At 48.7% G+C, this 14,705-nt stretch overlaps 4 protein-coding genes across 4 annotated transcripts; 2 read left to right on the top strand and 2 right to left on the bottom strand.

Moving 5' to 3' along the window:
- Window positions 1–707: 707 nt before the first annotated feature.
- Window positions 708–3,535, bottom strand: LAJ45_04299 (uncharacterized protein; the record flags this gene model as incomplete). The annotated part of the gene is made up of 6 exons (XM_046113879.1): window positions 708–920; window positions 972–2,007; window positions 2,066–2,299; window positions 2,361–2,951; window positions 3,007–3,374; window positions 3,428–3,535. 6 exons carry the CDS (start codon window positions 3,533–3,535, stop codon window positions 708–710), a joined length of 2,550 nt encoding a protein of 849 aa, XP_045972981.1.
- A 628-nt stretch (window positions 3,536–4,163) lies between these two features.
- On the top strand, window positions 4,164–6,273 carry LAJ45_04298 (uncharacterized protein; the record flags this gene model as incomplete). The annotated part of the gene is made up of 6 exons (XM_046113878.1): window positions 4,164–4,442; window positions 4,504–4,553; window positions 4,603–4,715; window positions 4,813–5,098; window positions 5,153–5,721; window positions 5,777–6,273. 6 exons carry the CDS (start codon window positions 4,164–4,166, stop codon window positions 6,271–6,273), a joined length of 1,794 nt encoding a protein of 597 aa, XP_045972980.1.
- A 2,762-nt stretch (window positions 6,274–9,035) lies between these two features.
- LAJ45_04297 (uncharacterized protein) lies at window positions 9,036–9,530 on the top strand (the record flags this gene model as incomplete). The annotated part of the gene is made up of 2 exons (XM_046113877.1): window positions 9,036–9,066; window positions 9,280–9,530. The coding sequence occupies 2 exons, from the start codon at window positions 9,036–9,038 to the stop codon at window positions 9,528–9,530; spliced, it is 282 nt and encodes a 93-aa protein (XP_045972979.1).
- Window positions 9,531–10,821: 1,291 nt separating this feature from the next.
- Window positions 10,822–14,283, bottom strand: LAJ45_04296 (uncharacterized protein; the record flags this gene model as incomplete). Its single annotated transcript, XM_046113876.1, has 1 exon — window positions 10,822–14,283. The coding sequence occupies one exon, from the start codon at window positions 14,281–14,283 to the stop codon at window positions 10,822–10,824; it is 3,462 nt and encodes a 1,153-aa protein (XP_045972978.1).
- Window positions 14,284–14,705: the final 422 nt, after the last annotated feature.

The raw sequence follows: 14,705 nt of genomic DNA, 5'->3' as shown, positions 1-14,705 counted from the left end.
CAGGATGTAGAAGGTTATATAAATATTGCTTTGGCATTTTCGTATGGTGCAATTGGCCTTCGAAACTAGTCTTATTATCATTTGAGGAGCTGGGGATGTAGTTGGAGTTTAACTACAAATATGGTCCAGCTAACGCTGAAGTTATTAACTTTTGAGTGAAGTATGTATACATGTAATGAGTTATATAATTATGATGTGTGTGGGAAATATTCAGAGGTGTTTTACTTAATTTAACTATTCTCATGACGTACGGTGTATTTATGCCCTCTCATTCATAACCTTGGCGGATGAATATGTTGTTTTCTTGATCATTGATCACCGGCTCGACCTCAACTCTTAGATAGCCGAATTAGTGCGGGCTTGATATCAGGCTTTTGGAGTCAAAATCCAAGGTGTATAAGGAATCAATTACATTCTTTTCAGGAAGAGGATTTAGGTCCCATCATTCGGATTTTGGGTTATTAATTATTATGGAGAATCGATCAGTGTCGATGTCATCTAGTTACCTTCGCAAGCCCCATAAAGTATAACAAATCCCAGGGCATCACTTACTAGTGGAAGAATATTACGACAATAAGAAACAAGCCGGTGATATGAGATAGATAAGAAAGAGCGAATAATGTGTTTCAACTCAGCCATTTCCACACATACATCTCGCCCTGGGTATATAACTATTGTCCTAATTTCACCAGGTTTAACCCACGGACTTATAAGCTTCCTGTTCTCGATCTATCCGGGCTCCCATCCTCGCTGTCCCCCTGTCCGTCAAATCCTAACAGTCCTAGTCCAACACCGAATACATCGTTACTCCACCCTACAAAGGTCTCCACATCCCAGATAACTCCACCGCTTGAAGGTCTTCGATTGCCGCTTAAGAAAGTGCTCTCGTAATAGCTCTCGTATGCTTGTATGACCAGTTCCTATACCCAGTTAGTCACGTCTTTTAAAAATACTAAGAGTGAGATCAATACCTGTACAGCGCCAACCAATGTCTCCCGAGTCCTCCCGTCTTCTACATACTCAACCAACTTTGCTCTCAACACCACTATCTCTCTTTCCACGGTGGCTCTAACTTCAGCCGCCGGATCAGCCCCCGCTGCTGCACGGATCCTGTTAGATGGACCGTCAATCTCATTTGTCATGCGGTCCGCGAAATATTTAGTAAACTCTCCAATAACTGTCCGCAGCCTCGCGTCGAGCTCAACTTTGGCATCCAACATGTTTTCGACCACCTTCGGCATCGCAGCACCCTTGACCAAGTTCAGGATACCAGTGCGTGAGAATATGCCCTTCTCACGCAGTTCCCAGAAGGAGCCCGCGAGTCCAGAGAAATCAATTTGAGTATCTGGTTTTACAAATTCTATGTCAAAAGTGACAATCTGTTCTTTCAAGAGTAGAAAATGGCGTATCAGAAATAAGTGCCCATCTGCAGGGGTCTTCTTCTGTGTTAGTTGTTGTGAAGCTCGGAGGAGCGAGATGGTTGTGAGGTGGACTATTGTATGCGCTAGATCATCGAATACGGTTGAATTGACGAGTCGATAGATCCGAGAGAGTAGCCAAATGCACTTGCGTAGTGTAGGGTACCAGCCTTTATACGCTGCTTCTGTATCAAACCCCCCATTACCGTTCGTACCAGCAGGGTCATCATGACGGTCTATTATCTTTTGTGCGTTCGGACTCGCGGTTCCCGCTCTAGGGGGTGATTGAAACTTAGCGGGATAGTCTAGGTCTTCAGGTTTAGGTGTGAATCCTTCAATTTCATCGCGTATTATTGTCTGTGCACGGAAGACAATGCGAGATTGGGTATCGTGGAGAGTAGGCTGAATTATTTGGCCGAAGTCAAGCTGCGTGTGATCGTAAGGCTCTGGATCTATATCATCGACGTCCCGCATATAGCGAGTTTGGATTAATGTACAAAGTTCGCAGAGCTTTACTAGCTGCGTTTCGTGGATTATACGGGGTCGAAGATGATCATAGAGGGGTTCGCACAAAGATTCCAAGAAAGTACTATTATTAGGCATATTAGCACCAGCCAGGTTTGAATGGGGTATATATATAAACTTACTAGACCTCGTTGTCTCCTTGCTCTCCGGAGAAATATGCGTAGAATAGCTCAAATTCATCCATACAGATACTCCTTACGAAACTGATTCCACTCCTTGCGAATGGTACCAGCTCCTTATTCTTTGTATTAGTTGGTGCTGACAGCTCAGACATACGCTTGTAAATGATCGGTCCAATAAGCTTCTGTCGAACCGAAGCAAAGGAATGATAGCACTCGTTTAGTAACGACAAATACCTAAATTTTTCTTAGATTTTAATTGTCACCAGGATAAACCTTTAGAGAAGAAAATACATACTCCTCATGATCACATCTCTTCTCAATCTCACCCACCAACTCCCGTAGAAGAGGTGCATTGACCCTGAACTTTGCATATAACAGCGCACTTTGGGTTGTATCGTTCATCTGTCTTTCCTTGATTCTTCCTGTCACCTCATTTGAAACCTCCCGTATACTACTCACAAAACAGTTTCGTATTAATGTGAGTGCACGAGTCATACATTGTCTAAATTTTGGCGCATAAGTCTCGACATCGTGAAAACCTTTATGAGCAGGATCGTCCATCCATGAAATGCAGTCATCCAATCGAACCAGCATCTCCCTAAACGCTGGGGTCTTCACAAAATCGCTTCCTGGCCGGGCAAGGAGACGAGTAATAGGTTCTAGCTCCGTGAAGGGATGTAATGCGGTTGATATAGAAGAAAGGAGCTTTTCTAAATGCAATTGATGGGAAAGCAGGCTGGAACATGTTTCTTGGAAGGTGGAGGTTTGGGCGTGAACGGTGCGGAAAGAGGATTGGAGGGTATTCAAGAGAGAGAGAGTTGTATCTGTTGTAGATATGAGCGAGTTGCAGGTTGTGAGGTGCGACTGGAGGGTAGAGTGGAATAGTCTACAGGCTATTAACGGGTCGTCTTGTGGAATTGGGGGCTAGTAGGGGTAGTTACTGGTATTCACTATTGGAGCCTTGAAGGTCATCTTCAAATTGTTTATACCAATCTGCAAAGTCCAATTCATCCCTGATTTCTCGTGTTATAATTGCGCCTTTGTATGTCCCATTTGAAGCCTTATGTCCATATCTTGCGATCCTAGCACCCTCGAGATCATTCCGTGACTTTGGTCTTGGAGGAAGCTCCCGAACATCATGATTTACATCCCCCTTGATACCTGGCAATACAAATTTATCTTGCACTAGCACCCTAAGATCTCCATAGGATTTGGGTCTCCGCGGAACAGTGGCTATTGGGATTTCCGGGGCTGGATTTTTTTGTTGCTGCTCGGTAGACTTCTTTAGGAGATTCGAAGAAGTTCTTTCCTACAGAATACGCCAATCAGCCCAAAGAACTTTAATTTCTATAATTCACATACCAAAGATGGTCGAGCAGGAGATTGATTCTTTATTGATTCCTGCCGGCGCATTTTTGGAGCCTCAGGGACTGCCGGAGCTGAGTGTTGGTACCAATGATCCTCGAACATGACTGTATTTGTAATGGAGAATTGTTCTAAAGCTTTCACGGATGTTAGTTTGAAATATATTTGAGTTCGGTCAGCTATGAGTGGAGCAGTTTTTGAGCAGTTCTTTGGCGGGGTACTTTTTGTGGAGTTCACGCGATGTGGTTTGAACTACTCGCGGTGCCGACAAGTGCTCAGATCATGTGACTGAGTTAACTTGCAGTGTAACCAGATCAGTCCTGAGCTAAGGTAGATGCCAAGAATCAGCCTCAAGACGGCATCCAAGCCACTTGCAGAAAGCGCGAGTGATATGCTGTGATAAAAACAAGAACGTGCTGTCCATTAGGATGAAAGAGCTTCATACTGCGTAATTCTCGAGCCGTATCGAATTTCTTCTTCCTTGGAGACGATATGAGGCTCCGCTTCGTTCGCTGGTAGTAGTAAGTGATACATGTAGGGTTAGGGTTAGTATTTGTGTAACCGAATACTGATGTCATCCGCGATTCACGGGAAAAATCAAAATCTCCCAATCGAGTGCAGCACAAAGAAACTCATTCGTATATATACGGGAAATAAATTAACTCAGGTATCCCCTTTAAACTCTCTAGCCAGCAACTGGACAATAATATCCTGACTGTCCATCTAGTAAACAATGTTCAAACAAACGACTTCAAGTCTCTGCTGGTTTTCACGCGCTATTCCGGGGCGTGTCTTGAGCACTAGGACCACACTCTGTAGGAGTATCTCTACAGCGCGGACTGCGAAGCCTGTCATTGGAAAGGGTCCTAGTGCTCTTATTGCTACGGCAATTGTCGGCGGCTTTGTGATCTACCAGCTGGCGACCGAGCCGGTGATTAGGGCAGAGGAAATAGCTGTTGTTTCGCCAGCTGCAGTCGACCTGAAATCAAAGCTGAGCGCCCAGCATGTCCAGGTATGAAATATCACCAAAATGATTATCGTAACAACGTTGTTAAGATAATTTTTGTTTAAAGGTGAAAAATAGTTGGGAGCACCCAGGGGTGTATGCTTGGGGAAACAATGTGTATGTTTTCCCTATCCAGCCATCTAAGATCATTTCTCATTTTCAAAAGTGGACGAGTAGTAGCTCCAGACTCGAATGAAGATCTCATCAAGTCTCCTCGCCGTATTTCCGCATTCGACAATGTCCTCCTCCGTGACCTTAAGCTCGACCGCAACATCGGGGGTAAGGTAAACCCTTTCCGCCGCTGAATATCATCCGTATTTCCTTCATCAAATGCCACCCGTATTTCCTCCTCCGCACAACTAACACTACTCTCTAGTCGCCGTAAATGAAAAGGGAGACATCCTTCAATGGGGAACTGGATATGCGCTAGATATCAAAGAGCCAGAGAAAACACTTACGGGAAAGGACATTACCACTGTTGAGATCTCCGGAGATAGAGTTTTTGCGCTTTCCAAAGATGGAAAAATCTACAGTTTACCCATGTCAAAGAAAGATCAAACTGAATCTACGAAACTCTCCGAGTCGTCATGGATCCCTGGAGTATCTTCTGAATCTAAGATCTCATACCGGCTGCTCAAGCCCGAGCTAGGCTATTTCGAAAGGTTCTCTCAAACAATTCTTTTAACTGAGGTCTAATTGAATTAACAATATTCCAGTATCTCTAAAATCGCTTCAGGGCGAGACCACATTCTCATTCTCACCTCTTCCGGCCGTGTATTCTCTGCTGCCGCATCCTATCATTACCCCTCAAAAGGTGAACTTGGAATCCCCGGTCTCACTTTTGTTACTCGACCCAAGGATAAGCCCTACGATACCTGCCATGAGATCACACACCTCTCGGACTACAAAATTACCCAGATCGCCGCTGGAGACCACCACTCACTAGTCCTCGATGACGCCGGGCGGGTATTTTCATTTGGCGACAACACCAGCGGCCAACTTGGGTTCCCGTATAACTCTGAGACGAATCACATCGAAGTACCAACACTGCTCACGTTTCAGGGAATGTACGATACCAAGCAGATTGTGCCAAAAGTAAAGAAGATCGAAGCAGGAGGTGCGAACAGCTATTTCTGCGTTGATGCAGAGAACATTGCGAATGGGAAAGTGAGTGCGGACTTGTTTAGTTGTGGAACCGGTATCTTTGGAAATCTGGGCAATGGGAGGTGGACCCACGTTCAAGGGACACCAACAAAAGTGAAGGCGCTGAGTGGATTGTTTGAATGTACGTTCTGCCGGACGCAATTAGCCATATGGAGTCGTTATTAACAAGAATATAGACGACGACAAGGCCAATAGCATAGTTCCTATCCGTCTGTCTTCCCTCTCTGTGGGTGCAACTCACATCTCGGCAACTATGCAAAATCTCACCAATGTCGAAGCCTCAACCTCTACTACATCTCCCGCCCATGACGTCAACTTTGGTTTTGACGTTCTCTGGTGGGGCAACAACGAGTTCTACCAACTAGGCACTGGGAAACGGAACAACACCAGCGTTCCTGTCTATATCCCCCCTCTCGAGCCCATGGTTGCCGAGATGATGATTGACGAATCATCCATGACTGGTAGTAGCAGCACGGGTGATCTGACCCGCAAGAGTGGTATTATTGGTGGGAAGGGAGATGAGGTTGGAAGTGCAAGGTTTACAAGGAAGGATCAAGTTCACAGGTTCCAAGCGACACCGAAAAAGAAGGTCAACATAAATGGGAAAAATGTCGAGGTGGAGCAAAGAGTGGCCTGTGGAAGAGGCAACTCGGCGGTTTATTCGGCAGTTTAGTGAAAATTCAAAGTAAAAGGCTGTATTATAATGGTGGCACTCTGCTGCGGAAAATTTGTATATATAAGTAAAACACTCTGCTTGTTATTTCCTTTCACTCGTTATTTCACAAGTTAATCATGAAATATCACTCGATTTGTTCGTACCTCAAACATACTGCGCCGAGCGCCCTCGTGTAAACAGGGACACCTTCCCTTAATTCTACCTATGCAAAATCTTTATCCAACGATACCTGCCTACCTAGGAATATATATAATAACTTTTGACATGTGGTCTTGTTTGGGGCTGGTCAGTGTACCCCTGGCGGCAAGCAATTCCCTAGTCTTGTCACGGGGCTGAAACACAACTTGAATCTGCAGTGCTTGGACACTTTTATTTTCGCTACCAAAACTTTGGAATGTATCATGAATCCAAATAAACCTGGCTGCAGGCTCCCCACTGACTTGGGTAATCCCTCAACACAACAAACGAAAGCTCCCCTTCACTAGCGTACCAACAAACTTAAAAATAGAAGAAAAAGCTTAGCACTTTCAAAGCACTACATGACCCAATCACAAGCTCATCGACCTCAGTTAAACACCATCCACTTCAGCTCCCCCTCATCACCAGGATACAAAAGAAAAGAAAACGAGCGGGGGGCGTTACACCCTGGGTATCTTAAAAATAAAAATAAAAAATAAAAAACCTCTCCAGTCAATCCGATCAGGGCCCTTCCTCTAAAGAACGAGTACTCATGCGCATAGATCTAAGAAAGAAACTGTAGAAAATGAAGGCGCACAAAAAACATAACCAATACACTAAAAAGTATCCGAGGCCCATCGGGGGTTGGTCCTACCGAGAGGGGCTTAAGAAGAAAGAAGAAGAAGATCAAAAAACAGATCCGTCTATTAGAAAATGACGGAAATGCAAAGGAAGAAGAATAACAAAGAGTAAAGAAAGCTATAGCACTATTCGCGCTCTTAAGCTGGGGTAGTTGATCACCCTAGCCCTCGAGAACGAACAAACTACAACTTCCCATTAGCAGTTTTGGCGCCGTCGAGACGGACGATACCGCCAGCTCCATCGGTCTTTGAAGGAACACCGTCGTCACCGTAGTTGTTGGCTAGAAGATATGATGTTAGAACAATTACTCGGGATTTGCGTTCCATCTATGGATTCGCGACTTACTTCCAACGGCAGTGATCTGTGCGATAGGTGCAGCGATAGCTGAGGCCGTGAAGAGGAGGGCAATTAGGGTAAGGTACTGCATTTTGATCTTAATTTGATAGTGTCTTCCGATCTTGAAGAGTGTATATAGTTGTGTAGATGACGGATTGATGGAGAGGTGACGATTAATTGGCAAGCAATAAACAGAAAAGAGGGTTTGGTCGAACCGGTCGACGAGCTGGATGATTACAAGTGGAAAAAGAAGACGATGCAATTAAGTGAATGGCACTGTGGTGGGTGGAGAAGAAAAGAGAAAAACAAACACCGGGACAACGAAGGTATAAATACACCAAGATGTTCCAGAACTAAGGGGAATCAAGAAAAAAAATCCAAGCTTTTCAGCACTGATCTTCTGATACAACGGGCGTAACGAATGGCGGTTTCGATATCTGCCCTTGCATACCCACCTCCATCTCCATCTCGTTATGCGGGGTGGATATTAGATGCGGGAGGTGCCAAATCTTTTTTACCAATCGAGAACCGGAATCCCTATGATTGACGTTTCGTAACCAGGATCTAAGTTGACACCTGCAGCGCGCCAAACAGCCCAAACAGGATGGTACGCGATATCATTGGTTGTCAGGGGCAGCCCGTACCACGCGCCGAAACGGTTTGAGGCATCAACCAACACTAGATAGACGCCCCATGCCAGAACCGCTCGTGAAAATCCCCAGGAGAATTGTTTGCCTCCGTAACATGTGGCTGGTTGTGTAAGCAGACTGCTACACTTGTCCCCCTTTTTCCTGCATCATGGCGATCGCACTTCAGTTACAGAACGAGCAGATCCAGGTAACAACATGTCAAATACCGGTATTCCGGCGGGTCTAGCAGGCGAGGGCTTTATTTTAGAGTTTCGAGGAAATTCCTGGGAATTGTTGGCAGGCTCGATCAAGGAATAAGGACATGGGACGCTCTAAGCAGAGAGGCCTGGTCGTACGTCAGCCTATAGAGGAAAAAAAATGAAATTTGTCCTATAGCAAGTAGATTTTACACGTGAGTCTCCATCTGCGTGGGTCTTATCTTAGTTTAATTATTAACAATAGGAAATAACAAGAAACCGATCGTTGACTCTGTCTCATCACTTAACCTGGTCAGGGCCGGCCACCTCCCTTACTTTGCCAAAGATAATCATGACTGCGCAACGGTTTGACTTGGCCTGTACTCTTCTCTGACCGGTGATGCGTGGATTCTATTCATTAGTTGACTAAAAATTGCTGAATGTAATAAAAGCCATTCATGGTTGGCGAATTCAAAGTGCGATTACCGTCAATCATCGTGATCTATATAAGCATCAGTAGTTGGTGCGAGGGACGGTAGGTTTCAAAGTAGCAAAATTTAAAAGCCGACATATCTTTACACGTGTATACGTGGGTATATATGTCTGCGGGCTTGCACTACAAAGCATTCCCACATTCTGTCCCCAGCTTGGGGTTTGGGGGCCTTGGCTTCCTAACAGGAAACCATGTCCTCCATCTATATAAACCTGATACATGTGCAGCGTGAGTAACATATTCCTTCACTCACTAAATTTCGCTGGGATCTTTAGGCTGATTTACATGAAACCTATTCGATCACGAAATATCACTCGTAAGAGTCACCCTCTCCATGCGATCTTTACGTGTGCCCTATGTGCTTGAGCGAGAGGAGCGGAGACTTGCGGGGTGCGTGCAATGCGCACCGTCAAGCCGCTCGAGATAAGCTATGAGGATAACTTTGTCTACCTTTCGTCTTAACCGGTCTCGAGGCCTGGGAGATTATCCCTTAATTCATGATCAGGCGAAGCTAACTAAGGACCTTCAGATACTTCGGGCTCTTATAAACCCTTTCCTTCATCAAGCCACGATGCCAAGGTTCTTCGTCTTCCGGCGGTACAATCTCCTCTTCTAGCGCACCGCCCACCAGTCTCAACGAGCGACTCCTACCAGGAATTCCCACGCATATGTCAGTACAGCGCCCCGATGACAACCGCCTTTCGCTCGTCCCGACGGCTCACAGTAACTTGTGTTCTGTACCACATCCTGTGCATAGCTTTTCTCAACCGCAATAAATGATTCGACGGTTGATTAGCTATCCAATTCTAACCACGAGCTAGCCCTACGTAGGAGCGGGTCGGAAGCGGCTGGGGTATTGATACGAGGTCGTTTCTAATTACATGTTCAGATATTACCGACGCAATCAACGGATCGCTGCACCAAATAACCCCAGCGCGAGAGGACATGGGCAGTCCTTCAGCCACGCCCAGAAGTTCCTGTCTACACTGCCAGAAGCTGCGCGAAAAAAGTCTCCAATGATAAATTTTTATAACTTTTTCTCCAAGTGTGCAACTTCGGATCCCCTTATATACGTGATATTACTCTACCGATTGCAATTTATTACGCCATACCGCCCCCATACCAGTGCTATATAGGCGATTTAACAGTGGTTATCGATCTAGCTTACCGAAATGTAGAAGTTTTTTTTCTTTCCATGTCCGTTGCTCCTTGGGTCAGTTGGTGTCGCTGCAGTCACATGTGGGCGGCGCGGTAGCTCACTGAGTCTAGTTTAAGCGTAGGTCACAGCCTCTCACTCGGGTCTTGGCAACACCAACTACCACCCTTAGTCCGAGTTCAGTCACAACCTCATGATCAGCAAACGAACAAACCACCAAAATCACCCCACAACTAATCCCCATACACACAGGTCACAGGTCAAATTCAATCATATTCAGCTGGCTAGTCAAGTATGTAAATAAGTAGCTGCATCGATATCTAATAATTTGTAATCCTTGATAGCGCAAGTCTAGCTATTATACTATAGCTCCAGGTATAAAATCCCTTTCCCATGCAAATCTCGTTCCCAAATCCCGCCCCCAAATCCATATACTCCATTTGCAAACATAGGCCTATAAAGATAGTGCCCGTCCCAGCTTATGAAAAGAAAAGAAAAAATATGCAAAACCCATTAAGAGAGAAAGAAAGAATTAAAAAGCCATCACCTCGTATCTAGGTACGAGTGAGAGTGCCAGATACACCAGATATTCGTCAACCCGTCCATCCAATCAAAAGAGATAAGATAAGAAAAAAGATAGGAAGAGAAACATAGTAGTAGTCGGCGCGGCGAGCAGCTGGATATATATAGTACACAAGAACAGGTAACACCCACGCCCAAAAGAAAAAGCGCCGACCCAATCCAATCCAACCCAATCCAATTTAAGAAAGAAGAAAAGAAAAAAGACCTCTGTAAAAAAGTATATATATGCATCCTCATTTATATACTTCTCACAGCCTCGTCTTGACCTTACCAATCAACCAACCAACCTCACCTTCCCCTCTCCCCTCCCCTCCTCCTCCTCAACTCCATCCTCTACTTCGCCGCCCACCAATCCTCCAAATCACCCACCATCCCGCCATTTGCTATAAAATCATCGCCCGGCCTAAACGTGATCGCCGGCGCATCCCACGACAAATAGCCGCTCTCCAGCACCAGCTCGCTCCCGCGATCCACCACCTCCGGCGGCGTCAGCTGCGGCACATCCGGCGGCTTAATCTCAAACATTGAAAAGTCCAGGTCCGCCAGTCCCGCCGCTTCCAGGAACGCCGCATCGCAGTTCCACTCCTCCTCGGGGATGTTGAGCAGCTCCTCGGTGGTGATGTTGCCGCCGAGGTACTGCATCAGATCGGGCAGTGACTGCGAGGCAAAGTCAATCGGGGTATTTAGGAGATTGCTTTGGAAGGATACGGGAGTTGGCGGCGGGGCGGAGGGGGAGATTGTTGTTTCGCTGGCGGTGGAGGCGGATGTCAGTGATGGTGTGGCAGCGGGGGTTGTGGATACGCTGTTTTGCTGCAGGCTGGCGGTGGTGGGTGGGGTGACTGTGACAGTAGTATCTGTGACGATCAGATCTTGATATTCAATATTGTAGTCCAAAGAATCTGCCGCACCATTTCCCGCGGGAGTCTGTGGAGGAGCGGTCCCAATATTCACAGATCCAACCTGAGACCCAGGAGACAGAGACACAGAGTCCATGTTCGCACCAGAACTAGATCCAGGACGGGACCCAGAAGCCACGGGGACCATGTCAACGCTAGAACCAGATTCAGAACGAGACCTGGAAGCTACAGGTGCCATCGCCGTCTCCATATTCTGAGCAGTCCCATTCCCGCCAACTTGTTCAGGAAGCGTGCTCTGAGCCACTGCTTCCTGTAAACCAGCAGTTGGAGTCCCAGGAGCAGCGTTGACAAAACCATTAGGACTGACCACCCCCTGCTGTACAGCTCCAGGCGCACCAGTCTTACCATCTCCCAAGCCAACACCATTACTGTTGGCCACAGAACCAAGCTTCTGCTTCAACTGCCGCTGGTAATTCTGCACCGCCTGCTGGTTCTGCGTTATTGGCTGGTTGATATTTTGCTTGTTGACTCTTCCCTTCTTAGTCTGCGGGCTGCCCGCAGCAGCGTTCAGCATCTTCCTTTTCTTGGAGGCAGCATGCACCTCTAGTAGCTTGCTATTGATGGCGGCCTGTTTATCTTGTTGGGACATGGCCGAGTCGAACCCGAACATGCCGCGGTCATGGGCAGCTTGTAAGTTGACCGGCTGCGGTTGCTGGCGCTGCTGCGGTTGCTGGACCTGACGCTGCTGTGGCTGCTGGGCCTGCTGCTGGACTTGGTGGTGCTGCTGGACTTGAAGTTGTGGCTGCTGTACTTGATGCTGCTGTACTTGAAGTTGCTGCTGCTGTACCTGCTGCTGCTGTACCTGACCCTGCTGCTGTACCTGCTGCTGCATCTGCATCTGCTGCTGCTGTACCTGCATCTGCATCTGCTTCTGCTGCTGCTGTACCTGCTGCTGCTGTACCTGCTGCTGCTGCATCTGCTGCCTCTGAATCTGCAACTGCATCTGTATCTGCTGCTGCACCTGCACCTGCTGCTTCCACTGCTCATACAACTGCTGCTTCACCATCGCCTCATTCCTCTCCTCCTCTTCCTTCTGCTGCTGAGCCTGAGCCTGAGCCTGCGGGATACTGATATTGATATTCGGGCTGTACTTATCCAAGCTCCGGAAGTCGCCCAGGCTCCCCTGCGCCGCTACGTACTCGGCGAGCGCGGGGTTGTTGTATGTATTCACCTGCTGCTGCTGCTGCTGTTGTGGTTGTTGAAGGACGGCGGCGGCGGGCTGGATGGGAGCTTGGTCAGTGGCAGTGGGGGTGGTGTTGGACTTGAGGATGTGCCGAGGATTCTGCAGACCGGTGGTGGTGGTGGTGGTGGGGTGGTTTGGGTGGGTGGGGTTGTATTTCTTGAAGTTGCTCAGGTCCGCGTTCTGCAGCTGTCCCACTGCGGCCACGGCAGGGATGGGGGCGCCGTAGCTGTACGGGCCCGTGTTCTGATTGTGGTTTTGGAAGTTGGTATAACTACCGTTGTTCTGGCCGGCAGTGACGACGGGTGGCTTCCTATTGATCTGCTGCTGTTGCTGCTGCTGATGCTGGTGGTGGTATTGTCCATTGGGCCCCATAGCAGCAGGATGGTGGCCCGCCTGGTTCATAGCGAAAGCATTCACCATCGGCTGCTGCTGCTGCACATTGCTATTGCTATTATACATCTGGGCCGCCGCAACAGCTGCCGCACCGCCCGCGTTCGACGGCTGCGGCGGGTAGAAGTTGGTGAAGCCACCACCGTTGTTGAGATTCATATTCATATTCATATTCGGGTTTTGGTTTTGAGCTTGCAATTGGCTCACCCCGTTTCCGTTTTGCTGCATCATCCGCCCATTCACCTGGTGACCGTGCATCTGCATCTGCATCTGTGTATTTCCATTATGATGCTGCAGAAGGCTGCTGCTGCTGCCCCCGAGCTGGGGGGGCGTAGGTAGCGGGTGCTGGTCATGGTACAGGTCGACCAGCGACTTCCCGCGGGTCCTGGCCTGCGGCGGTCTGGGTGCTGGCCCCGGCGACGAGAAGCGTTCGGCGTTTGCGTTTATGTTAGTCTGTGCCGCGAGCTGCGTGAGGGAGGCTTCGATCTCCTTGCGGAGGCTCCACTGCGTGTTGGGGATGTTGGCGTTGGCAGTGAGCGGGGAGCTCCAGGGGCTGTTTGGGTTCTCAGCGGGCCCGTTTTGGGGTTGGTTTTGGTTTTGGTAGGGCAGCTTGCTGGGGGAGGTGCTGGCTGGGGCTCGTGTTCGGACTGAGGCGCGGTAGGGGAGCTTGACGGGGGAGCTACCGTTGCCGTTGGTGTTGCCGCTGCTATTTGTGGATGCGTAGGGTAGCTTGATGGGGGAGCTACCAATATTTGTATTTGTTGCATACGGCATCTTGACGGGCGAGCTTCCATTCACACTTGTATTTAACTCCGGCGCATACGCCATCCCCGGGGAGCTTCCAAACAGCTCCTCCGACCCCCTCATCATCATCACCTCATCTCTATTCCCCGTCTCCTCCTCCCCTCCATCGTCACCAGCATTCGCATTCTTCCTCGCCCTCTTTCTCCGCTGCACCGGCCGTCTCTTCGCCGCGGCCGTCTTTTTCGGCACGGGGGTTTTGGGGGGTGCCGTGGCCGTGGCCGCGGCACGCTCCCGCCAGCCCTCGTCGAGGTAGATCTGCGGCTTGGGTGGGGGCGTGTCGGGGGCGGTGGAGGCGGGCTTTGGGGGCGGCTCGTAGCTGCGTTGGGCACGGCGGGCGGGGGGCAGGTGCGGCGAGGTAGGGGTGGTGGGGGTGGTGGGAGTTTGGCGGGCGGAGAGAGTGAAGGCTCGTTCACGGCGGGAGATTTCGTCGCGCCATTGGGCGGCGGTGGAGGTTGTGGTGGGGGAGGGGTGGTGGGGGTTGGGTGCGGGTGGTTGAGACATGGTGGGGGATTGAATGTGTGTGGAAAGAGTGGACGTTTTGGAAGCGGGAGGGAAGGGGAAGAGAATTGGTGAGCTTAGCGAGGGCTTGTTTTTTGACGGCAGTGTGTGTGTGGGGGGATAAAAAGCAGAAGCCCGGAGGCTCGCTAATGAAGGGAGAGTTTGAGGGGGGAGACGGGAAGAGGATGAACGAGTGTGTGAGAAGGTGAGAGAGAGAAGATAAGAGAGAGAAGAAGGGAATGGGAAAGAAGATGGAGAAGAGGGCGAAGAGGGCGAGAAGCTTTCTGTGCTGTGTAGCGGCAGTTTATTTAAAGAAGGCACAAACGGGGGCAGACGCCAGGCAACGAAGGGAAACACAACTACAGCAACACTACACCATCGTGCTTGGAGAGTAGCGGGATCGAGAGCAGAGACGAGTGATGGCA

This window comes from Morchella importuna (assembly GCF_003444635.1).
Source record: "Morchella importuna strain M04M26 chromosome Unknown Morimp01GS010, whole genome shotgun sequence".
Classification (NCBI taxonomy): Eukaryota; Fungi; Ascomycota; class Pezizomycetes; order Pezizales; family Morchellaceae; genus Morchella; species Morchella importuna.
The sequence above is the reverse complement of the archived record's forward strand: the minus strand, read 5'-3'. Positions and strand labels throughout refer to the sequence as shown.